At 37.1% G+C, this 27,733-nt stretch overlaps 1 protein-coding gene across 3 annotated transcripts in view; it reads left to right on the top strand.

Moving 5' to 3' along the window:
- LOC131042144 (putative hydrolase C777.06c) overlaps window positions 1-27,733 on the top strand; it is a 232,371-nt gene that overhangs the window by 154,581 nt on the left and 50,057 nt on the right. For 2 of the 3 annotated variants that reach the window (XM_059211126.1, XM_057975468.2), the window contains one exon: window positions 17,433-17,552. In XM_059211126.1, the coding sequence (XP_059067109.1) occupies window positions 17,433-17,552 (120 nt within the window). The remainder of the gene's footprint in view (window positions 1-17,432; window positions 17,553-27,733) is intronic. The other variant, XM_059211125.1, reaches the window with a different exon arrangement.

Here is a 27,733-nt window from a genome sequence, read left to right on the forward strand (position 1 = left end):
TCAATATACCTAACTCACCAGTGATGGCACAAACTTCGAGGCACCTACCCTTGACATCTATTGGTCCACACTCATGAAATATAATTTTCTCATTGGCTAAGGGAAGTTTGTTGTAACAAACCCTAATTAGGGTTTTCATCTTGTAATCCTAGCCATTGATTGTAAATCAATCAGAGCCATTGAATTGTAAAGATCTCTCTATATAAAGCTCTGGCTCTTCATTTGTAAGGGCTAATAGTTAATAGTTAGTTAATAGAGGTTAGAATGGCTAATAGTCAAGAGTTAGTAGCTAGAATAGTGGAATAGCAAATTAGAGTAGAGTAGGAAGAGAAGGCAAGAAACTGTTGCTTGGATTGTAAATGAACTCCATTTTCATTGAAGTCATGGTGAAGTGTGTTGTTTCTTTGCAATATGCATGGTTTCTTGTCGAATCTTCGTTTTAGATGGCAAATGATTAGATTGAATGAAGATACTGAATGCACTCGCGTGGAATCCGCCTAGTCCAAACCACTAGCCTCTTGCTAATTTTAAGTGCGCCTTGCGTGGTCAACTGGCATAGAAAGAGCTTAATCTCAAGTCGTTATGCATCTATTGTTCATGCATTAACTTGAATGGTGATCAGTGTTTGATGGTGTACGATTTGAATATATTTGAAGCATCCCTTAGAAGATCGCACTGAGTTGGTGTCGGATTGTTCAACCTGATGGTGAGACCCAGCCCAGTAGGACTCCACCTAGTCGTTCATCTATCCTCTTGCATTCTAGGCCTTAGATTAGATTCTCCGAACCTTGTATCTTTTGATATTTCTTTATCTTCCAGCTAGTAGATAAGATTCAAGTTCCGACAGATTAAACGCTCAGGCAGTCGAATGTAAGTCCCCTTGTGATTCCAGCAAAATCACATCACACCACAAGAGCTTATCCACACGTAGAGAACCTCCATACCAGAACCTTGGAGTCTTCTCGAATGATCCTTAGGCGAAATCTTCAACATTCAAGGAAATTTTGTTCAAGAGAGGATAAGATACCTTGGTATTTTATTTTGTGTTCGCATGTGCATAAAAAACACATCAACACAAACCTAGAACATACTTAACATTTTGTACTAAAAGTTTGATGCCATCATTGAGTACAATTCTAACATCATCCATCCCTTCAATTGTATGTGATTTGTCATCACCAACCAAAACAAAATCCTTGTGACTATCATCAGTTGTTAACTTGACATACTAGCCCTTTCGAAACACAAAGTGTCTAGATGCACTTGAATCAAGGAATCAACATCTTCTTTTAACACTATCTAAAAAATCCATCCATGCATGCTCCTCATGGTTTTCTTTAGTAGTATCCACCAAACTGTCTCAATTCTAAAGCTTACGAGATAGATCATACCATCTCTTCCTACAATCATGCTCCGTATGCCTAAATTTCTTGCCATATATGCATTGTACCTTTCTATGTGGTTGTGAAGTGAGAGAAGGAGAATGGAGGCATGCACCTGGCAAATGTGTAGCAAGTACACTTATTGCACTCACAAAAGAAAACTGACTCATTGCTCTTGTCAATATTTCTTTTTCAACAATTATGAACTAACTTTGTCAAAGGACAAAGTTTGGCTTTCGTAAACAAATTTGGAGACTCCACAAAAGTCTCAAAGGAGGGTGGCAAGCTACCAATGGTTAAAGCAACCACATCCTTGTCATCTATTGGTTTGTTGACTATGTTAATGCATGGTAGCTTATGCAAGATAAGATCTTCCTAACCTTCCTTGTTCTGTTATTTATCTACATGCTTCATGTCTGATTTATATTGCATATGATTATCGGGCTTAATTATATCGAGCATATTTGTTATCGGGTTTAATGAATACACCGCTTCATTTGGCATTAACATTGGTTAACAAATGCACCGGTTGGATTATATTCATCGTGCACTTTGAATCATTGGTGTTTATATGAACCGATTCATTAAATTGATCAGTCATTATATTATGATATTACAATATGCTATCGGGGGTTTTTGAACCGATAATCAGCATTGTGTTAATGGTATAATTGTAAATGCACCAATCAATGGGTGCATTGATCGGTCATGCCTAAAAGGCATGACCGGTCAATACACCAATTGACCGGTTGCCTAAATGATATATATGCCAATTGAATTCATTTGGAGAAGACATAGAAAATATAAAATGATCTCTCTCCTTCAGACCTGCAGATAAAAATCAGAATTATTAGACATCGACATAATTCCTCATATCCATATATAGCATTCATAGTTCATAACTTGTTTTTTAATTAAAATTGAAATAACTTTACATGGTATCAGAGCCAAGGTAATCGAACCTAAGGCTATTCAATTTTGATAAAATTCAAGGACTAAGTTACAAACTACATCATATTTCCATAATGGCCAACGCTATCAGATTCGAAGATAGACTTGGAGGTAGCGAAGATTTTTCAGCTTGGAAGTTTAGAATCAAAATGACTTTAAGAGAAAACAAAGTTGATTCATATGTCCAAACTGAAAGTGCACAACCAGAAGATGAAATCGAGAAATCCACATGGATTGAGGGAAATGATAAGGCTATTAAAATAATAGTGGATGGGGTAAGAAATAATATAATGCCCATCATTAGAAAGCAGGAGACGGCTTATAAAATGTTCAAGGCACTTGAAAGGACATTTGAGATATCAAATGCAAGTTGTACTCTGGCATTAAAACGAGAGATCAACCATATCAGTATGAACAAAGGGGAGACAATTAACTCCTACTTCATGAGGATATCAAGCCTAAGAGATGACCTAGCTTCCCTTGGATACGACATCCAAAGCAAAGAGTTGACACTCATTGCTCTAGATGGAACACATTCGTCCAAGGCATCAGTGCTAGGTCCAAATATCCTAAGTTTGAAAGACTAAGAAATGACTGTCTACAAGAAGAATCCAGATTGAACAAGGTAGGAATAAAACAGAAGAATATAGATGAAGACTTGCAAGTCCTAAATACAAACATCAATAAGAAGTACAAAAAAAAGCAATTCAGGAAAAGAAAAGCTAAACAAGGCAAGAACACTTCTAAGAAAGACCTATCACATGTTCAATGTTATAGGTGTGACAAATTCGGACACTATGTTGCAAACTGTCCGGAGAAAGGGAAGCAAGCCACATTTGCAAAAGTGAGGAAATCTAGAAGAGAAAATGACTCCGAGAACTATGTCCTCTACTCAGCACTTACAAGCCATGCTTCAAACAAATCTAACTCATGGGTGATCGAGAGTGGTTCATCCAGACACATCACCGGCTTTAGAGAAATACTAGACTCCATGATAGAGAAAGATGATGAGGAAGTAACCATCGGAGACGATTCTTCACATCCAGTCAGAGGAATTGGAACCTGCACCATCAAACTGCAGACAGGCATGTCACTACGACTTGAAGAAGTACTATATGTTCCAGGCATCAAAAGAAATCTAATCTCCATATCAGCACTAGAAGATCAAGGATACAGAGTGACCTTCATGGAAAACAAGGTGTTGGCTTGGCCAAAGAGATCCTCCATCAAAGACGCTAAGGTCATTGGTCGAAGACAAGGCTATTTGTATGAGCTATGTACAGAGCCCAATCTAGCATTGATCCATGAAGCAACTAATGCAAATGAAGTATGGCACAGGAGATTAGGCCATCTGAATTATAGAGCTTTGTCAACCATGGGAAACCTTGTCACAGGTCTACCTAAGTTGAAGCAATATCATTCAGAGGCATGCAAAGGGTGTGCCTTAGGTAAAAATACCAAAAATGCATTTCAGAATAGTACTAGGAAAACTAGCAAAGTTTTGGAGTTAATTTATTCTGATGTATGTGGACCTATGTCCGTACCCTCGCTAGGGGGATTTTTGTACTATGTAATTTTTTTTTGTTGACTACTCTAGGAAGACGTGGATCTACTTTTTGAAATGTAAAGAATCAGAAGAGATCCTAAGTAGGTTTAAAGAGTTTAAAACATTAACAGAAAATCTCTCTGAAAACAAAATTAAAACCTTAAGAACTGACAATGGGGGGGAATACACATCAGGACTATTTAAAGACTTTTGTAAAAATTCTGGGATTAAGAGGGAGTTGACAATACCTTATAATCCACAACAAAATGGAGTAGCTGAAAGGAAAATTAGGACCATAGTAGAAGCTGCCAAAGCCATGATACTAGATCAAAATCTAAACTTGAACCTTTGGGCAGAAGCAACTAACACTGCTGTGTACATACAAAATAGATGTCCTCATTCACACCTTGAAGATAAAACTCCTGAGGAAGTCTTTACCAAGACAAAACCAGATATCAGCCATCTTAGGATATTTGGGTGTCCGGTCTATATTCATGTACCTAAAGAGAAAAGACTAAAACTAGAACCCTCTGGAAAAAGGGGAATACTTGTAGGATACAGTGAAACTTCTAAAGCCTACAGAATCTATGTACAAGGGCAAAGAAATATTGAACTCAGTAGGGATGTAATCTTCGAAGAAGATTTAGCCTTCAAAAGGGCCCAAAATACAATAGAACCTGAAATTCATAATCCTACTCCTAACCTAGAAGAAGAACCTACTCCTGAGCTTCAGAGGGAGTATATTGAGGAAACTATAAGTGAAACACAAGACCCACCTATAGATAATCGCAAGAAAAGACCACTATGGGCCACCAAAACTATAGCAGAAGCTCAGAAGTTCGCTGCTCCTTCAGGAACCTTCAGGGATAGCAAGAGGCCTAATAAATTCATCAACTATGTTGCACTTATGAATGATCTCTCTAAAGCTGAACCTAACAATGTTTTAGATGCACTCAAACATCAAGTATGGATAGATGCCATGACTGAAGAATATCAGTCCATTATGAAGAATGATGTTTGGGAGATTGTTCCTAGGCCAACCAAGAAGTCTGTCATGTCTTCTAAATGGTTGTTTAAAATCAAGCATGTTGCAGATGGCAGTATTGAAAAACACAAGGCCAAATTTGTAGCTAGAGGGTTCTCACAGAGGGAAGGAATAGATTACGAAGAAACATTTGCACCTGTTGCCAGGTACACATTAGTAAGAGCTGTCCTAGCCATTGCAGCAGCAAAGGGGTGGAAGGTACATCAGATGGATGTTAAGACAACATTCCTAAATGGCGAGATCGTGGAAGAAGTCTACTTAGAGCAACCTGAAGGGTTTGAAATTCATGATGCAAAGTCTCATGTGTGTAGACTCAAGAAAGCTCTTTATGGGCTCAAACAAGCTCCCAAAGTTTGGTATGAAAGAATTGACACCTATCTCTCAAAGCTGGGTTTCTCTAAGAATGATGCAGATCCTAATCTCTACCTCAAAAGAAATAAAGGTGATATGTTAATATTAATTTTATATGTTGATGACTTATTAATTACAGGAGATGATCACCTAATAGATCAATGCAAGAAAGATCTATCCACAGAATTTGATATGAAAGACTTGGGGCTTCTTCATTACTTTCTAGGATTGGAAGTATGGCAGAATTCTGATAATATTGTATTGAACCAAGGGAAGTACACCTTGGACATATTGACAAGATTTGGAATGCTAAACTGCAGACCCATGACCTCTCCTATGGAAACCAACTTCCATAAACTTAAAGAAGCAGCAACAGAATCAAGACCTACTGACCCCACTCAATACAAGCAGATGATTGGGTCCCTGATGTATCTAGTAAATACAAGGCCAGATATCTGCTATGTTGTTAATGCCTTAAGTCAGTTCATGTGTGAACCTAAGGAGATACACCTGGTTGCAGTAAAGCATATAATGAGATATCTACAAGGTACCCTAAAGCTTGGTCTTAAATATGAAAAGGTTGACATAGATCTACATGGATTTACAGATTCAGATTGGCTGTCAGTGTGACTGACAGAAAGAGCACTTCAGGGTGCTGCTTCAGTTTAGGGTCAGCCATGATATCCTGGATCAGCAGAAAACAATCTTCAGTAGCTCAGAGTTCCACAGAGGCTGAATATATTGTAGCTTCAATGGCTGCCCGAGAAGCAGTATGGCTAAGGAAATTGCTCATGGGATTATTTGGAGAACCTATGAAACCTACAGTCATTCAGTGTGATAATCAAAGCTGTATAAAACTCTCTGTAAATCCAGTATTTCATGACAGGTCCAAACATATTGAGATTCCATATCACTATGTACGAGATATGGTTGACAGGAATGTGATAAAGTTAGAATATGTGTGTACAGGAGATCAGACTGCAGATATTCTGACCAAACCACTTTCCAGAGTGAAGGTTGATCACTTCAGAAAGGGTTTAGGTATGATAGAAAGGTAATCTGCTTTGTAATCTATACTTACATATATTTAAGATGTTTAAGTTGTAAACTTCTTTGTCATGTTTGGACTATCTCTTGGCTTCTTGCTACCTGTGTTCATATCTAAGAGGTGACGATCTCTCAGATACTGAACACTTGTATGTAGACATCATAAGGTGACGATCTTATGATAGTCAAACCAGTAATCATGTTGGATCACTGGTAAGTCATGGATGTGCCATGACTATGTTGTGATACAACATTTGTACAAATGTTATTGCATTATCACAACTTGGATATGATGAGAACTTAAGCACTTCTCATATGGTTATCCTTGTATTGCGTGTTAGGCAATATTGATATCACGTGTAGGTGATATCTCAACCATTGATCATGTTGGATCTCTGGTAAGTCATGGATGTGCCATGACTATGTTGTGATAAACATTTATAAATGTTATTGCACTTATCACAACTTGGATATGATGAGAAACTAACCTTTCTCATAGACTTATCCTTAAGTATTGCGTGTTAGGCAATACTGATATCATGTGTTAGGAGATATCTTGATGAATCTTACAGATCACATGTTTTGGTGATTTCTCACATGATCAGGGGATGATTCTCTTACTTTTATCACATGTTAAAATAATACTTTATGTCACATGCTCAAGTGATGTTCTTCTATTTTGTATCATATGTCTTGATGGTACTTCTCATGTATAAATGATTTTTGCTGACTGGCATTATCTTAGTTATGAAAAGGAAATGTGATGCAGGTTGCCTTATCTATCTTCCAAAGCTAAGAGGGAGTGTTAATGCATGGTAGCTTATGCAAGATAAGATCTTCCTAACCTTCCTTGTTCTGTTATTTATCTACATGCTTCATGTTTGATTTATATTGCATATGATTATCGGGCTTAATTATATCGAGCATATTTGTTATTGGGTTTAATGAATACACCGCTTCATTTGGCATTAACATTGGTTAACAAATGCACCGGTTGGATTATATTCATCGTGCACTTTGAATCATTGGTGTTTATATGAACCGATTCATTAAATTGATCAGTCATTATATTATGATATTACAATATGCTATCGGGGGTTTTTGAACCGATAATCAGCATTGTGTTAATGGTATAATTGTAAATGCACCAATCAATGGGTGCATTGATCGGTCATGCCTAAAAGGCATGACCGGTCAATACACCAATTGACCGGTTGCCTAAATGATATATATGCCAATTGAATTCATTTGGAGAAGACATAGAAAATATAAAATGATCTCTCTCCTTCAGACCTGCAGATAAAAATCAGAATTATTAGACATTGACATAATTCCTCATATCCATATATAGCATTCATAGTTCATAACTTGTTTTTTAATTAAAATTGAAATAACTTTACAGACTATGATGAGATGATCCCCTAGATCTTTGATTTTTAGAAGATGCTTTGATAGATACCCCTCAATGCCCTCATCATTTAGATTGTTAGAAAATAATAGATTTTTGAGATGCAAGACTTGGCCTTTTTTTGAGACTTGATATTTTTTTTTCAAATTATTTCATAATGTACTAAAAGACATAGCATTACCAGCTTCAGGGATTAAATCATCTAAGATTGATAACTTGATAATCAGCAGGTCCAAGTTTCTATGCCTAACAGGATTCTATCACATTTTTGATACTCAGTGATAGCTAGTACCTTGTGACTCTAGATATTATAGTTTTTCTTGGTGAGTGCCTTTGGTAATCTAGATTTTGGATATTTGCCATTTTCCTAGCAGCCTAAAAATTTAACTTTTCTTGAAAAATTTCAACCCTTCTAAAATTTTAAAAACTTCTTTTTGATTTGGCCGAGAAAATAAAAAGTTCTAACACCCTTCTAACAACAAATATTTTCTGAAACCCTAAGTTCCCTCAAACTTTTCAGACAATAAAATTGTTCAATGCTGATTATCAAAATCACAACAGAAAAGGAATAAATATTTTTGAGAGGAAAAATTAAGAATTTTCATCCATTGAAAAATGTGCAGATAATACTTCAAAATACGACCATAGTCATGTGCACTAGTTGTGATTGTGTAAACCTCTTGTGACCTTGAAAATGCATGACTGTACATGTAATAAGTCCCTTGTGCTCTCATGACTTTAAAACATGATTGAAAAGGCATTAAAAAATTATTAGAAAATGCTTTCCTAATTTTTGTTGATTTGCATTTGTGATATTATTGAGATTTGTGATTGATAAAACAAGAAAAATCCTTCAAAAAATAAAAAAAATTGTTGTGATTCTTTAATAATACTACTTATGCTCGCATTTTTCTGTTGCTGCCAATCTAAAATCTTTTCTGCTCTTCATGTCCAGTCTACCTATGCCCTAGAAATGTGATTTACTAGCCGACTGAAGGTATAAAACCATGAATAAAACATGCAAAATCTCCTCTTTTTCGAACCTTCAAATTTTGTACAATTGACTTATCTGGCTTTGATACCAATGTTGGTAGAAAACGAAGAATGAGATTGAGAGGAAATGGCACTCTTTCCTAGGTTGAGAACATTAAATATACTATTGATCATATGCTAAAAATAGAAAGTAGTTGCAAACAAATTATAGATGGTCATCTAAAAATAGAAGGAAGTTAGAACAAGCTAAAACTTCATTATAATATTGAACTAATATTCTAATAGACAAGAGCTTTGTGATTGTGAGCTTGAACAATGCCACTTGAACAATTTGAATAAAGATAAAAAACAAAATTGCACTTACAAGGTTTGGATGTTTGAATGTTTTAGTTTAATCCTTGAAGGTTTGTCTTTCTTAAAATGTAACCTCAGGGGTCAGATCCATATTGTTCATGGAGGAATGGGTGGGCTTCGACAATTATGTTGTATAGGATCTCTATGATGTTGTGAGGCACATATATAAAATTTCTCAGCAATTGATTACGAGACAATGACACTAAGATTTGATGAAGAATACAATGCCAATTGATGTGGAAGTCTTGATCTTCTTTCAAGCACAAAAAGTTCATTGGTTAGTGTAGACACTAAAAAATGGTCAACACCTGTGTCTCCTTTTTTTTTACATATCATGTGCATAGTGCCTCTTAGGTTTAATTAATTAATCAAAACCCCTTTTACTAACAATTCTTTTAAGTCCTAAATAAATAAATTTAATAATCTATTTATTTGTCTCCTTTGTCCATTAATTAAATAAATTCATTTTATTTAATTAACTAACTCATAAATATGAGCAATAAATTAATAAATCATTTTTATTAATTTATCATATTTATCTTCCTCCAAATTAAAGATAATTAATAAATTTTGTTTATTAATTCATCTTTATTTTCTTTTTGTGAGGAGATAATTAATAAATCTTATTTATTAATTATCTCGAATTATCCTTTCATATGAGGATATATCCTGTTTTTCTTAATTTTTTATTCTTCTGTTTTATGATTATCCTCTTATTTGGAGATATTTAATTATTAAATCTTTTGATAAAATCCTCCTAATTTTCAAATTTGGAAACTAATATCTGTTGATGTATAGCTTCGGTCGGACTCCTCAGGGCCGACTTAGCCATTAAATGTGTGAATGGCTATCGACTTTATAATGTGTATGTGTATTTATATTTAACACACTACCCTTGTATGATAAAAGACGTGTTAATTAAATGTAACCAACTTAACAAAAGGACGTGATTATTAAGGAAGACGGCTCTAGAGGGAGACGTGTTGGTTGACATATCCAATGTGTGGGTATATAGTTCGATCCTCTTCACACTTCCAAGACATCGATTATTCGTTAAAAGGCAGATCATATATTATACATGCAGATCGATTCAACTGTAATCCTTCAGCAGTTGGAAAACATGTAAGCAAATTGTGTTCACTCAGTCATACACAAGCAGATTGTAGAGCACATTCCTCAGCAGATCAAGTATATCATCTTCAGCAAATAATATCCAGCAGTTCAGATTATTCTTCTACATATCATGATTGATGTTCAACAGATTGTTAACTTGTCAGCAAGTCGTGATCTGCATACAAGGCGTATAGAATCAATATTGCATTGATTGATTCTAGATTGAATTAGCTTATTGTATACCTTCAAGTGTAAAGCCTTTGTAAGGACATTTGCTAATATATTACAAGAGATTAATTGTTGGGTTTTTCACCTTCAAGAGGAAGGTTTTTCCAGGATATATTCTGTGCATTTGTGTTTAATTTACTGTCTATCTAATTTGATCATAAAACTTAACATGGTATTAGAGCCATGGTGAAAGAAGATCATGATCAGATTCTCTACAACTTCTCAATTTTCTCTTCTCTCTCTCTCCTTCGAGAAGTATCCTCTAAGTCTCGAAAATGGTCAACGGCCTTAAAGTTGAAGATAGGCTTGAAGGCGCATCTAACTTCATCTCATAGAAGTTTAGAGCGCTCATTGCACTTGAAGAAAATGATCTTCTTCAATTCGTGGAGGAAAAGAATTTATCCGAAACCAAAGATCATGAGGAGAAGCTTCAATTCAAGGAAAATGCCATCAAAGCAAAGAAGATATTGATCGACTCCACGAGGGATCACTTGGTGCCTCTCATATCCAAGATGACAACTGCGAGAGATATGTTCAAAACCTTGGAAGATTTATATGAGATTAACAATGTAAGTAGGGCTCTTGCCTTGAGGCAGCAACTCCACCAAGTGAAGATGGCAAAAAGAGATTCAGTCATCACCTACTTCATGAAAATTTCAGTATTGAGAGATCAACTAAGCGCAATTGGAGATCAAGTGATTGATAAAGACCTGTCATGCTAGCCTTGAGTGGTTTGCCTCATTCATGGGAGCCATTTATCCAAAGCATAAGTGGAAGATCCAAATTACCTAAGTTTGATCGACTCCGTGCAGATTGTATTCAAGAAGAATCAAGATTGACCGCTAGAGGAATTGTCAAGAGTTCTCAAAATGAAGATACACATGTTCTTGCCACTCAATCTACTAAGAAACGTAAGTATTGGAAGAAGGGCAACTTCAAAAAGGATAGAGATTTCAAATCAGATTCTGCACCTGATTCTAGGAAGAGGAAGAAAGATCTCTCTCGCATCCAGTGTTTTAGGTGTGACAAGTTTGGTCACTTTGCAAAGGATTGTTTGACAAGACCTAATCATCAAGGAGCAAACATCAATGAAGTCTCATCTCAAAAGGAGGTTGAAGATAACTCCAATGGTTTTCTTTTCATATCAGCATTATCAAGCAATGTTCCTACGGACAGTGATACATGGTTAATTGATAGTGGAGCCTCTCGACATATCACCAGTCATCAGGAGCACCTTTCTGATCTAGTAGAGAAAGAGTCACATCTCCAAGTTATTATTGGGGATGATACACACTATGTTGTAAGAGGAGTTGGTGCTGCATCTCTAAACCTTGAATCTTGAGTTTCTCTACACCTAAGTGATGTATTGTTCGTGCCAGGGATCAAGAGAAACCTTGTATCTATTTCAGCCTTGGAGGATAAGGGCTATCAAATTTCATTTTTTGAAGGAAGAGTTCTTGCTTGGCCTAAGAACTCCAGCATCAAGACTGCTCGTGTGATCGGAAATCGACATGAGAGTTTATACAAACTCTCCACTCTCCCTGTTCAAGCTCTTATTCATGATTCTTCCAGTTCCAGCGAACTCTGGCATAGAAGACTTGGACATCTTCACTTCAGGGCTCTTCCATCATTAGAGAAGATGGTAAAAGGTATTCCTAAACTTATTCATGTAAATGATGGTACTTGTAAAGGTTGTGCTATGGGCAAAAATATTAAAAGTCCTTTTCATAGCAGTGAAAGTAGGTCTAAAGAAATACTAGATCTTGTACATTCAGATTTATGTGGTCCAATGTCAGTTCCATCCCTAAGTGGATGTTTGTATTATGTAACTTTTATAGATGACTACTCTAGGAAGACTTGGATTTATTTCTTAAAGTCTAAAGAGTCTGATGAAGTCCTAAGTAGGTTTAAAGAGTTTAAAGCTCTTGTAGAAAATTTATCTAGAAAGAAAATTAAAATTTTAAGGTTTGATAATGGAGGTGAGTACACCTCGGGTAGCTTTCGTGATTTTTGTATTGAGGCAGGGATCAAGAGGGAGTTTTGTGTTCCTTACAACCCTCAACAAAATGGGGTTGCCGAAAGGAAGAACAGATTAATTGTTGAAGCTGCAAAAGCTATGATTCATGATCAAGACCTTCAGATTTTTCTATGGGCAGAAGCCTCTAGAACAACAATGTATGTTCAGAATAGATGTCCTCATCGGATATTACAAAATATGACTCCTGAAGAAGCCTTTTCAAGTATCAAGCCTGATATCAGCCACCTGAAAATATTTGGTTGTCTTGTGTATGTTCATATTCCCAAGGACAAGAGAACCAAGTTGGAACTTTCTGGCAAGAGAGGAATATTTGTGGGCTACAGTGAAACCTCCAAAGCCTACCATATTTACATTCTTGGTCAGAAGCAAATAGAAGTTAGCAGGGATGCCACATTTGAGGGAGATGTTGCATTCAGGAAATCAAAGGGCTCATGCATGGAGATAGATGATGAGACCCCTCAATACATGGATGTTGATCATGCTCTAGAGATTCAGAGGGAGACTACAGAACCTGATATGAGTAATGACCCAATTGAACCTTTGGATCCCACTGATGGGCCTAGAGATATTGTTGTGTCTCGAAAGAGACCTCTTTGGGCGCGAAACACTATGCAGGAAGCAAAACAGTTTGCCGCTCCTAGAGGCACATTCAGAGAAAGCAAAAGACCACAAAGATTTTCTGGTTATGTTGCATTAATGTGTAATTTTATTGAGTCTGAACCTTCTAGTGTAGAGGAAGCTACAAAACAACAAGTTTGGAAAGATGCAATGGATGAGGAGTATCAATCCATCCTCAAGAACAATGTCTGGGATATTGTGCCTAGACCAAAAGGGAAGTCTGTTGTATCTTCCAAGTGGTTGTACAAGATAAAACATTCAGCTGATGGCAGCATTGAAAAGTACAAGGCTAGATTTGTGGCTCGTGGTTTCTCTCAACAAAAGGGAAGAGACTACGAAGAAACATTTTCTTCTGTTGCTCGCTATACTTCCATTAGAACCATCATTGCCATTGCAGCAGCTAAGGGATGGAAGTTGCATCAGATGGATGTGAAGACTGCCTTTCTCAATGGTGTGATTGAAGAAGAAGTCTACATCGAGCAACTTGAGGGGTTCATGATTCATGGGAAAGAGTCTCATGTGTGTAGATTGAAGAAAGCCCTATATGGTCTTAAACAGGCTCCTCGGGCTTGGTATGAAATAATTGACAGATACTTAGTGGGTTTGGGTTTTTGCAAGAATGATGCTGATCCAAACCTTTACTTCAAAGTATTCAATGGTGATATGTTGATCTTGGTACTTTATGTTGATGACCTATTTGTTACCGGAGAAGATCATCTCATTGATAGATGTAAGAAAGAGTTGGCTTCCAAATTCGAAATGAAGGACTTAGGACTCATGCACTTCTTTCTAGGGTTGGAAGTTTGGCAGAGGCCCAACGGGATTATCCTAAGTCAAGGAAAATACACCATCGATATCTTGAAAAGATTTGGAATGATAGATTGTAAATATATGTCCACACCATTGGAAACTAACTTGAAGAAATTGAGGGAAGCTGCAACTAGTCCAGATCTTGTGGACCCTAACATGTACAGGCAATTGATTGGGTCCTTGATCTATCTAGTTAACACTAGACCAGATATTTGCTATGCAGTGAGTCCACTTAGCCAGTTCATGAGTGAACCTAGACAGATACATCTAGTTGCAGCCAAGCATATCTTGAGATACTTGCATGGCACATTTGGATATGGTTTGAAATACTCTTCCAGTGTGGACCTGATTCTTGAAGGATATTTTGATTCTGATTGGGCAGGAAGTGTTACTGATCGGAAGAGCACCTCTGGTTGTTGTTTTAGCTTGGGATCTGCTATGATTTCCTGGTGTAGCAGGAAGCAGTCTTCAGTAGCCGTGAGCACTGTAGAGGCAGAATACATTGCAGCATGTGTGGCAACTCACAAAGCAGTGTGGCTTCGTAAGCACCTTGCAGGATTGTTTGGACAATCATTGGAGCATACTACTATACATTGTGATAACCAAAGATGTGTGAAGCTTTCAGTCAATCCAGTATTTCATGACAAAACGAAGCATGTAGAGTTTCAATACCACTATATCAGAGATGTGGTACAAAGGAATGTTGTTCAGTTGAGATACATTTGTATTGAGGAACAAACGACTGACATTTTCACCAAGCTTCTTGCGAAAGTGAAAATCTTTGCATTTTCGAGACAAGCTTGGAATTGTGGAGAATGAAGCCCTTGTTGAGAGGGAGTCTCAGCATCAGTGATTACTTGATATGTATTATAATGCATTCTTCTCTGTGAGAGAAGTTTGAGGTGCAAGCCCTTGTCATGCATTCTTCATTGTGAGAGAAATTTGAGGTATCAACCCTTGTTGAGCATTCTTCTGTGTGAGAGAAGTTTGAGGTTTCAGCCCTTGTTATGCATTCTTCTTTGTGAGAGAAGTTTGAGGTTTCAGCCCTTGTTATGCATTCTTCTCTGTGAGAGAAGATTGAGGTTCAAGCCCTAGTTCCACCCTCTACAAGTAGGTATGGTGGATCCACCCTCTGCGAGTAGGTATGGTGGATGTCATGTGAGAGACTCCATGACTTAGCATTTGTGTGTATTCACCCTCTGGGAGTAGCCTTGGTGGATGTGACTATGTAACTCAGATGTCGAGAAGGATTCCTCCCTAGCTAAGAGGGATTGTTGATGTATAGCTTCGGTCAGACTTCTCAGGGCCGACTTAGCCATTAAATGTGTGAATGGCTATCGACTTTATAATGTGTATGTGTTTTTATATTTAACATGCTACCCTTGTATAATAAAAGACGTGTTAATTAAATGTAACCAACTTAACAAAAGGACTTGATTGTTATTAAGGAAGACGACTCTAGAGGGAGACGTGTTGGTTGACATATCCAATGTGTGGGTATATAGTTCGATCCTCTTCACACTTCAAGACATTGATTACTCATTAAAAGGCAGATCAAATATTATACATGCAGATCGATTCAACTGTAATCCTTCAGCAGTTAGAAAACATATAAGCAGATCGTGTTCACTCAGTCATACACTAGCAGATTGTAGAGCACATTCCTCAACAGATCGACTATATCATCTTCAGCAAATTATCTCCAGCAGTTCGGATTATTCTTCTACATATCGTGATTGATGTTCAACAGATTGTTAACTTGTCAGCAAGTCGTGATCTTCATACAAGGCGTATAGAATCAATATTGCATTGATTGATTCTAGATTGAATTAGCTTAATGTATAGCTTCAAGTGTGAAGCCTTTGTAAAGATATTTGCTAATATATTACAAGAGATTAATTGCTGGGTTTTTCACCTTCAAGAGGAAGGTTTTCCCAGGATATATTCTGTGCATTTGTGTTTAATTTACTGTCTATCTAATTCGATCATAAAACTTAACAATATCTTTCCTTGATTTTCAAAAATCAATCTTTTTGGCAATATCTCATTAATTTTAATTTTAAATTCCACAATGAGGTATGTATCCTCAAAAATCTGTTTTTTTTTGTGAGAGGATATTTTATTTATTTCAATTCTTCTATTTATCTTTTCGAATGAAGATATTTAATAATTTTTATTTATTAAAATCTTCCTAATATTTTCAACTTGCTAATTTGGCATTTATGAGAAGATAATTAAGGATTTTATTATTTATTCTCATAATATCTTCTCATTTGCTTTCTTCTATCTTCATCCTTCCTTGAATGACAGCTCTGTTGTGCACTCAATCTCATCTGTTTATTATTTTCAATCTCAAATCAATCTTAGCTATCCAATCAATCCCAATTTTTCTATAAATTGAGCCCTTTTCTCATTGATTTTCAACCACATTTTGAGTAACCTTATGCTATGATTTTCATCTCTCATTTCACTTGCTCTTCACTTGCATTTGCATTTTGTAGGTGAGATCCACATCAAATTTGAAGGTGAAAGGACAATGGAATCACATGGAGGAGATTACACATGTTGGTTTGCATTTTGGCTCTAGAATCTTGTCTTCATGCTTTCATTGATTGAATTAGAAGCCATTTTCGTAAGCTTTTAGGTTTGTGGTTGCCTGATTGTATGCTTTGATGCCTTTTCCTAAATTCCTAGTTACAGCTAGTTCTCAAACCAAATTTCCGTGGTAAAGGAAAGGATTTAAATTTTTTTTGTTATGTATTTGTTATCTAGAATTAATACTACACAGGAAACTTTCTATTTTATTTGCTGCTCCCCTGCTAAGAGTTTTTGTGCTGGTTTCAAGAGGAATATATGCTTACTTATTTGAAACCAATCTAACCTGATAAGGGTCTCTCCTTGGAGACGTGGATTTGTTGAAAGCTGCAATTTTTATGTAGCACGGTTCAGCTGGCAGCTATTCAATTCTTGTTGAAGATGCAAAGTCAAATTTTATGAAGCTCCTCACCTCCCAGTTTAGGGGAACTAAGATATTTAAGCAAGAGATGGGTTTGCTAGTCAAATTCATTTGTTTTTGCAAAAATGTCTCGGGGTCCAGGCTTAGATGTTTATCTTTTTTGATTACTCAGAGAGATATTTTATTTGTAGTCATGTCATTGAATTGACTTTACTTTTCTGTTCCATGTGGTAATATAAAATACATTTCTCCAATAAGGAAAAATGAATTCACATCTTTTTTGAAGTTTCTATGAAAGAAGAAACCATGTTTGACACGATCATTTGAGAAGCTCTTTGATGTTTCTTAATCTAGGTTTCACTCCTTTAACATGGAATGTGAGCGCCATCATGAAATGCTTATTTATCAAATTATTTTCCGTGCCTTCAAGTCTGCAATTAAATGGTTTATTCTTCTACATCTCTTTTTCGCAGCCATAAATTCAAGTTCCTTTTGTCAGTTCTGAAACTTAAGGGTTACTTGACATAACAACAATGACAAGGTTGTAAATTACAAACGTTTGTGTGAAAATTACTTTGGTTGTTTATGACAGGTTATGGAGAAGACTCATTACTATTTGGTAGATACAAGTGTTACGATGCCTGGGACTGCTGTTTCAAAGCTACAATTTAACGTTATAACTGAAGAACCTTTCCATGTTCATGGCCTGAAGGTTAGAAATCATCATTTGTATTAGATGATGCTGCTTTGAAAATTTGTGGTTAAGCCAAAATATCTCATACTAACTTTATAATGTGGTTGCTTTAAGCTAAATGGATTTAAGATTGGATAGTGAAAATGTTTGTCACAGATTGTTCTTTATCCACGTGTTTAGAATATATTGTCCATCTTTGTGTACATTCTAATTCTTTGGGTGAACTAATCTTTCAACACCTTTGGGAGTGCTTGTTATTCAGTCATTTTGGTAAACATTTTGCTGCACATGTTGCCCTCTTAAATTCACTGCATACTTTAAAGAGATTAGTCCTAAATGTATAAAAAATGACATTTTTTATGAATTTGTTGTTAAAATATTTCTTTAGTTTGATTGTTTTCAACCCTTGATAGAATTGTTTACCTTAATTTTACAAGACATATTGCAAATAGTATCTTTATGTTTATTGATTGCATGGTTCTAGTCTTTAAGTCACTTCATTGTATTTTATGGGTTTGAAAGTGGGTGTGCAAACATTATTGAGATCTTACGATATTTTTCTTGGCATTAATTATATTCTCAAGGACACTTTGTAGGAGATCCCTCAAGAATAGATTACAAATTATAAGAGCTGGTAAGATTCAACATATAGTCCATTTAAGTAATATTGGGCTATATACCCTTAACCTAATAGACATCATGATATCACATGCATATGCACATAACATGCCATATCTGCATTGCATGCAAAGAAACCAACTAGCATTATTTTATTAGATTTGCATACAATTGGTGCAATGTTGGATTGTTGCTTATGTATATTTGATCTTGGTAGTTGATCATCTTTAATGGGACCGTTTTCCCATGTACATTGCTCCTTAAATTCAACATATATCTATAGTTGTTATTTCTTTGGTCTAATCCATATAAAAGTTGTTGCTCCTTTAAACTCACAAATATCCATAACTTTGTTGTTCCTCCGTACATTGGTTCATTAATTGTTTCCTTTCATAATGGTGTAGATGTTGACATGTATACGTTACCTAAGTAGAACTAACTATTGGAATTATTTGTCGTTGCACAAAAATCTCGAACTATCAACGCCTGATAGAAACACCAGATTTAACCCGACCCACGGGAGGCGTGTTGTGACCTAATAACACATCACCCCATTCCAAATGGGGACCCCCTACTTTTTAGGTCCTCTTGGTCTTTTGGCTTTGGTTCTTTGGGTCTTTTCGCGGCAATCCCTTTGGTCTCCCTAGTTTGCAAGTGTTTTTGATGAAATTTGATAAAGTCTGCAAGTTGTTTGAGCGAGTTTGACTAAGTCTGGAACTTGTTTTGCCCTTCAAACTTAGGTTTGAGATATTTTCCTTAGGCTTTTGGGAAATCTGAAAGTTGCAATGAAGTCAAGACCCTTCAAGGAAGCTTCCAATGAAATTTGAGCGAATTCTAAGCACTTACTATTTTTAGTAAGTTTCACTATGTCCCGGATTGGCCTAGTTTTGCCAAAAATCAAACTTACTATTTTTAGCAGTTTCTATTTTTAGTAAGTGTCACCTTGTCCCGGTTTGCCCTAATATGATGTTTGGAAGTACTTACTATTTTCAGTAAGTCTATTTTTGGCAAGTCCATCTCAAGTAGTGGTTAGGACACTGAAGGCAAAAGCATTCCTGAAAATCCATGTCTAAATCCAGAAAGTTGAAAAAGTAGACAAGTGGTCAAAAAAAGGGCTAAGTATGAAGATCTTTCCTAAAGTGAAAAAAGCATGAAAAATCTTCGAAGGCATGAAAAATCCACTTCATTCCAAATATGGCAAAGAAATCCAAATGATGAGCAAAAATGTCTAAGGCATGGAAGAATTTCTAAGTTTGTCAAATTCCTTCATCTTGATCAAAAAGGCATATCAAATGAGGCATTGGTGCCAAATCAAGGAAGATTAGGAAAGTTCAAGAATTCCAAAATTACTCCATCACATGGAAATGGCGCTCTAGATGAGGAATGGGTGCTAGAAGAGGGTGGAGGAGGAATTTCCTCCCAAAATGAAAATTCTTGTTCTGTAGGCAAATAGCGCCCAAACATGAGAATGGGCACCAAAATGGCAAAGAGGAGGAATTTCCTCTCAAAGACAAAATCCTCCACAACATGAAATTGCCACCCAAGACTAGATGGTGAGCACCAAAACAAGGTCTAGGAGGAATTTTCCTCCAAAGCAAAATTTCCTCCATGTGAAATTGACGCCCAACTTGAGGATGGAGTGCTAGAAAGGGGTCATGGAGGATTTTTTCTCCAAAGTTCAAAATCCTCCATCAAGGCAAAAATCCGCCCAAGACTGGAATTGGGTGCTAGATAGGGGTGTAGGAGGAATTTCCTCCCAAACATGATTTTCCTATAGAACATGAAAATAGCGCCCATGGAAGGAATTGAGCGCTAGAAAGAGGTTGAGAAGGAATTTTCCTCGATGACAAGAATTCCTCCACAGGGTAGAAACAGTGCCCAAGGACAAACTGAGAAGGTAATACATGGTCAAGATGGAAAATTTCAAAATTTAAAAAATTGCTATCTTAGGGAAGAAATTTGCCCAACATGAAGAAAAAAATTTGGCTAAATGAGAGAATTTTCTCTCTCCTAAATTCCAGAGCTCAAAATGGAAAAAATTCCTCGAAAGTTGGAAAAGTGATTGATTGATTAAAAATCTCCTTCAAAACGAGATGAACATAAGAACATGAGAAAATTCCTTCAAGATAAAAAATTCTCTCTACAAGAATTTTCTCTCCTGAAATTCCAGACGAACATGATTCCTATTGAAGTGGATAAATTGTCAAAATTCATTCAAGGAAGTAAAATCTTTCAAAATATCTTTATGAATTGAAAATGGAAAGATTTTCGCAATTAATAAGTTGGCGACATGCAAAGGGAATATTCCACATTTATGACACCTCTAATTTTTTTTAGAAATTTCCGTTTTTGAACTCCACATTGGTGGCGGGACTTGTTTGCATGGTGAGTTGTTAAGGGAAACATGACACATTTTAAATGCAACTGCCAATTTTAACCTTTCGCCAACTTAGCAACTTAGTAAGGAAATTCTATTTAAACGATGGATCGGAATTCATTTCTCACAACAGTTATTGGAGAAATTTGAAGTTAGAAAGAGGTGGAGAAAAGTTAGAAGCGAAGAGTTTATTATTTTTTCCAGAAGTTCTTGTTTGTTGATGCGGGAAAAGTATGCGCTAATCCTTTGTCAACGTAGAATAGAATGCTAAGTATCCTATCCTCTCTTGAATAAGGAAATCCCTAATGTTGTTCGAAATGATCGAAGGGGATAACCTCAAGGTTCCAACTGTCAGGTCTTGACTGCTCAGGATAACTCAGTGGTGATGTGTTTTGTTGGTAAACACGAGGCGACTTATGGATACAACAAGTTGGCCTGCATTTGACGATGCCTTGGTCTTCAAACTGGGAAAATAAATAACAAAAGGAATGGGGTTTAGGAATCCTAAGGACAATGATGGTAATGGTTGGTGTTGCAAGTAGACATATTTCCATAAACTAACTCTTGCTTAGCCAAAGATACACACACAACTCCACAAGAATAGTGCGAGATCCAAGGGAATAAAGGATTTTTAGACTGTAGATACTCATTCAGGCACCCAATTCTGGCACAGCCTGAGACAAACACCTACAGTTGAACTAAGAACAGTTTTGGGTTCAAACTAACCATACATAGGAACATACAATTAGCAGACCTCCAATGGTATGAACCTGAAATCACATCAGATACCCTCACATTTCACCATTAAAATCACTGAACTCTATTTAACCAGATGAAGAGAAACCATGCAAACAAAAGACAACAAACTGACAAACACCATACTTCAATGTTTATTTATTTGTTTCAACTGTCGTTACAACATTTTTTGTTCAACAACTTCTACTCTATTCTACTCCTTATCTGGCTACTAACCTGCTAACTTCACAAAAACTCTAACTATCTAACCCTTAAAAAGAGAGAGGCATTGGCCTTTTATAGATTTTACAATTTGAATCAGTGGCCAGGATTTAACCCATCCAATGGCTGCGATCCGCCTTCTAGAAGCTTGGCAACTTTAGCCCATACCTAGTAATTTCCATAACTTCCCAACTGCCTTCTCAACCACTTCCTCAACTACCTACGACTGTTTTCAATCAATTTTACAAATCAGGTAGCTGGGAAATAACTAACATGTGTACCCCTTGTTTTAAATTGCATTAATGGGGAACCACAAGTAGTTATTTTACAATAAGGCAATTTTGTTTTTACAAACTAATTTTCTATTGTGCATTTCTAAATCTGCATATCTGGGGTAGCATTTTGTGTGTTTTGTCCATAATTCTGCAACATCACCAGCCTTCAACCTTGTGCTCTGGACTTCAATTTGTTGTTCCGTGGTGGCGGTCTTGCCTTCCCAATCTCTGGGACATGTTCTTCATTAGCACTGCAAGCCGTTGAGATGCTCTCGCTTATGATCACTCAATTATTTCGCGTTTCAGACCTGAAAAGACAAAGAAAACTCTTTAGCATTGTTGTGAATTGATCTTAGACATGAATGTTAATAAAATCGACTTTTCTCTTTGCTGATCTAGAAATGTTCTTTGAGGTCCTGAAAGGCGAAATCTGGTGTGATCATCGAGGATGATAGGAGGTTTGAAACACATTAATTTCACCTTCTTTGGTCCTTACGTTATAGGAAAAGGCCCGAATATTTTATTATTTTCATTTACTAGGAGTGCTTGCCTGATATTTTGGTATTTTCATAGGCCCTTGAAAGCCCAATGGTAAAATTGATTTGTCATCGTGAGCCCAAACTTCACATCTCAAACTTTTCTTGAATCCGAATTTATTTTGCCAACACATTTTGACAAATTTTTCACTTTTTCACTTTGAAAAATATCGAATTTGAAACCCCCTTTATTGTCCTTGTGAAAATCCCAGGATCAGTCCACAGAAGGGTTTGGCCTATTACTTGACCCTCATAGGCCAAGGAGCTGATGAGGGGGTCGTTCTGGTAGTTACTTATGGCTTCACATATTATTTTTACATGATTTTATGATGAGATAATGAGTTCTCATGTATGATGTCACGTGTGTTGCACTTTATATTCATAATGCTATTTTAATAACTTAAAGAGCAATTTAATAATTAAGTCACTTAAATAATATTATTATTTAAGGGGAATCTTCTAGAAAGATCAATTAAATATTATTTTATTTCTTCTAGAAGGAGGCCGACCTCTCAAAGGAAAAGAATAAATAGAGGAGGCAACCTCATTGTTGAGCAGTCAAGAATTGATATTTGTATTGATTGAGTTTGTGGAGCCAAGGGTTTCTGCAAATCTATTTGTCTTTGGGAACGATACCTCCCATTGATAGCATAACTGAGGTGGTGAAAGATTCCTCCGAAGGGTTGCAGTTGAGAGGAAGGCATTCTAGTCTTTCTATTTGAGTTTCATTGGTGGCCACGGGCCGATTTTGCTTGGGTTCAAATTGAAGACATTTTGGCATCAGGTGTTTTCAACAATTTTGGGGAGAAGACTTCAGTTTAATGATCTATTGATGCCATTTTTATATCTGCTCTTTTTGAGAAGATAGGCGAACTCTTTTAGGAGCTATTGGAGGTGATTTTTGAGAAGATTTGGAGGAGATTTCAGTTCCATATGGTTGATGTGTTTTTTATGCACGTGCGAACATAGATTAAAATACCAAGGTATCTTATCCTCTCTTGAACAAAGTCTCTCATATGCTATGCTTCGCGATCAAATGAGACAACTCCAAGGTTACGAAATGTAGGGTCTCTACATGTGGATAAGCTCTTGCGGTATGATGTGATTTTTGTTGGAATCACAAGGGGACTTACATTCGATGACCTGACCATCTGATTTACATTGGATATCATTGGAACGTGGAATTTCACTGGTCCTTGGTTTTGAAAAAAGGAAAAAAGGATGAGGGTTGGAGAAGGATCTAATTCTAAAACTAAGAATGTAGGAGCAATGGATGACCTTTGATGAAACTTTAACTAAGTCTTGCTTTGACATGCTAGGATCGTCTCGACAAGGTTAGTGCGATCTTCTAAGGATAGCTTTATGATGTTCAGATCACCGCTACAAGCATAGACACCGTCAGGTTGATGCATATCAATGAAGGAGCGATAATTGAAGTTAGCTTAAGTTGAATGATTCCAGTTGACTACGCAAGGCAAGTTTGCAATCAACAAACCGCTAGTAGTATGGATATACAAATTTCACCATTGATCATACAAATTTCTTCCATTCATCTAATAACGTGAATTTAAACTTGAGAAGTATAGAGACCATGCAAATTGTAGAATCGACACATAGAATTCACCATTCCTTCAATGAAGTTTACATGTCTTTTGCAACAATATCTTGGCAACAATCTTTGCCTTCTCTTTCTACTCTACTCAAAAATGCTATCTACTATTGAGCTACTAATTATTGACTATCTCTCTTTTGCTAACTCCTAACTATTCTCTGACTATTAACCTTTACAAATGAAGAGCCAGGGCTTTATATAGGGAGCCCTTTACAAATTGACGGCTCTGATTGACATAGAATTAATGGCTAGGATTAAAGGATAGAAACCCTAATTAGGGTTTGTTATAAAAAACTTCCTTAGCCAATGAGAAAATTACATTCCAAGAGTGAGGACCAATAGGAAGCAGGGGTAGGTACACCGAAGTTTGTGTTGTCTCCGATGAGTCAGGTGCATTGAATCTGGACATGCTGAGGTGGACCAATCTGGCTGGAGGAATGATGACTGGGATGCCACCTTGTCTGATGTTTGTGTCTTGGTTGATCCTCCTTTGTCCTAATTTGATGAATGATGTACCTCCTTTACTCCCATGTGCTTGATGAGGCTTCCTTACTGTCAAGTCTTCTTTCTCCTCTGGTAGCTCATATTGCTTTGAAGAGCCTGTAAGGTCCTCCTTTGTCATCATATGGTTCCTTTGTGTATTAGAATGAGGTCTTGAGGCTAGCTTGCAACTGCTCGAACACTTGAAGTCTTCCAACGCTTTAAAACACCTTGAGTCCTCCTTTATGCATCTGGAACGTCCTTGATGGTGATGGGCTTAGAATAGGTCGTCCTTGTCCTGGCCTGATTTTCCTCCACCTGCAAAACAAACCAAAAGATGATTAAGTACTGATGATATATTTATCTCACATAGCATTTTCTACCTTAAATCATCAACAAAAGGGCATTAGAATGAAATTCACTCAAGATCCTCCCCAGGGACAAGCCCTATAAGAATTTCGCTCTGGACCCTTTGGAAGGGTCAGGAGCGAAATTTGCATTTTAGCTCAAATTTCATCATCTCCTTGCCTTGAACTTCTCTTGACCTTTGAATCGCTTTCTCCTGAAGACATCATTGATTTGACCTCCAAAAAGACCAAAAACGAGGATTTCGCTTTGGACCTTGGCCAAGGAGAGGACCTATAAGGAATTTTGCTCTGGACCCTTTGGAAGGGTCAGGAGCGAAATTTGCATTCTAGGACAAAATCTTCACATTTTATGACCACAACTTGATCAAATGCATGCCTAAAGATGCCTCTAATCTCAATCAACACTAGGTTTGATGCAAAATTGGAGCAAAATAGAGTTTTTAAGGATTTCGCTCTGGACCATTTGGAAGGGTTAGGAGCGAAATTCTTGATTAAGCTCAAATTCCATCATTTCTCCACTCCAAAATGTCTCCCAAGACAGGCACATGCTAGCCTTCTCTCCACCAAGGCTTAGGAATTCATAACTTGACCTTCATCATAAGCAAATTAGGTGGAATTGAGAATTTCGCTCTGGACCCTTTGGAAGGGTCAGGAGCGAAATTCAAGATTTGCTTGATTTCCTCCACCTAGATCTATCCTTCTCATTTTCTATACCTGGACTCTCATCTTTGGATCCCTCTCCCATGTATGCAACACTTTGTTTGACCTCAAAATGGCTTGAAAGGAGAATTTCGCTAAAAACCATGGCCAGGGACAGGACCTATTTAGGATTTTGCCCTGGACCCTTTGGAAGGGTCAGGAGCAAAATCCTTGTTCTAGCTCAAAATATTGATCATTGGTGGCCACAATCCATTCAAAGGCATGCCTGGGGGTCTTTCCAAGCTCAATCCACCCTGATCCTTACTTGGTTTGACACAAAAATGGAAGGAAAAGAGGGATTTTGGAAATTTCGCTCTGGACCCTTTGGAAGGGTCGAGAGCAAAATTCATGTTCTAGGTTTGGCTCTCCATTCCTTCAACTCCAATCCACCTCAAAAGGCAAGAACACATCACTCTACTCCCATCCACGCCATAAAAACCAAGGATTTGACCTTCTCTAAGGAAAAATGGGTGTTCTTCAAGAATTTCGCTCTGGACCCTTTGGAAGGGTCGGGAGCGAAATCCACAATCTTGGATGATTTCACACCTCTTTCATCCAATCCATCTTAAAACTTAATCAAAATCACCCTCCTCTCGCCACATTCAAGTGAATTTGCCACCCACTTAGTTCAAAACAAGGTGTTTCCAATGTCCTAGGCAAGATAGAGGGTCAAATGAGGATTTCGCTCTGGACCCTTTGGAAGGGTCAGGAGTGAAACTCTCATTTTGAGCCAATTTCTCACTTATTTTCTCCTTTTCATGCCTTGGACATACTTTGTTAGGCTTCCTTCCATCATGATCATGTGAATTTGCTCTTCAAGTTGACATCTAGCTCAAGATTTTGTGAGAAAATAGGGTTTTATATGAATTTCGCTCTGGACCCTTTGGAAGGGTCAGGAGCGAAATTCTTTCTTGGGCTCAAGTCCTGGCTTCATTTTCACATTTCTTCACTTCAAACAAGTGTTTTGCCTTTACTCAAGCCTAGGAATGGGTTAGCTCATAATCTTGGTCAAGGTGGAGTGTCTTATAGAGGAATTCGCTCTGGACCCTTTGGAAGGGTCAGGAGCGAAATTCCTATTCTAGGCTCAATTCACCTTCAAATTGACTTGACTTTGTCTTAGACTTGATCCTAGATCCATTTCCTTCCATATCCTTGCAAATTTGCTCAACCATTCAATGATTTAGGTGAAGAATTTAGGCCCTTTGTGAAATTTCGCTCTAGACCCTTTGGAAGGGTCAGGAGCGAAATTGAAATTCGCTCTAGACCCTTTCGAAGGGCCAAGAGTGAAATTTGACATTTTAGCCTCTCCGTCAGGATTCATATATGGAATATAACATTTAAGTATAAGTGCTTTAAGTTATATTACATATATACTGTCAGGATATTTGAGAGTGGTTTTGGACCTCCAGGAGTTATAATGCAAAATCTAGTTTTTGGAGGATTCTTCAATTTTCCAGACAGTCAAATTTCAGGATCAGGATGACATTCCAGACAACGCCAAATTTCAGGACATTTGAGGATCAAGATGACATTCCAGACTTCTGAAGGCGAATTCGCTCTGCCCTTGATGTAAGGGATTGGACCTAGGAGGACATTATGCATTCAACCAAGGTTTGATTTAGCAACTTGAAGTGCGACCAGATGGTACACAAAAAACACCCTAGGAATGATCTAACTTACCTCTAATCACTCAATTGACCTTACCTCTTGCGGAGATCCACCTGACTCAAGCAGAGCCTGCTACCCTAATGAGCCCCCTGGCGACCCTTCAAATGCAAAAGGTCAATAGACAAGAACCCAAAAGACCTAAAAAGCAAACCCTAGAAAGTAGAAAGTAGGGGTCCCCATTTGCAATGGGGCGATGTGTGAATACGTCACAACACATACCAAGTTTGCCATGAAGGTCAACGAGACTGACTGAACCTCGTATTCTTGTTCATTCCTTGTGTTTGAAGAAGTAGAATTTTATGGGTAATTGCTGCATCCATTCATCTTGTTGTGGCGATCATTTCCATCATTCATTGGAGGTTGGAAACTGTGGTATTTATTTAATATTGCATCTGCAAACTAAGGGCAGGAGTCGGCCTTTAGTTGGGGTGGCAATATGGCATCTAAAGGCTCACAAAAATCCTAATAAAATCAGATTTCATTGTTGGGCATCCCTCTTCCAAACGGCATCTCCAAATCAGGTTTTTTGCCCCATTTGTTTATGAAATCAATTTTCTGAGTACTGATGTTCAAAAAACTGTTGATGTGTTTTTTAGGCACATGCAAACA

Source organism: Cryptomeria japonica, chromosome 9 (assembly GCF_030272615.1).
Source record: "Cryptomeria japonica chromosome 9, Sugi_1.0, whole genome shotgun sequence".
In the NCBI taxonomy this organism is placed as follows: Eukaryota; Viridiplantae; Streptophyta; class Pinopsida; order Cupressales; family Cupressaceae; genus Cryptomeria; species Cryptomeria japonica.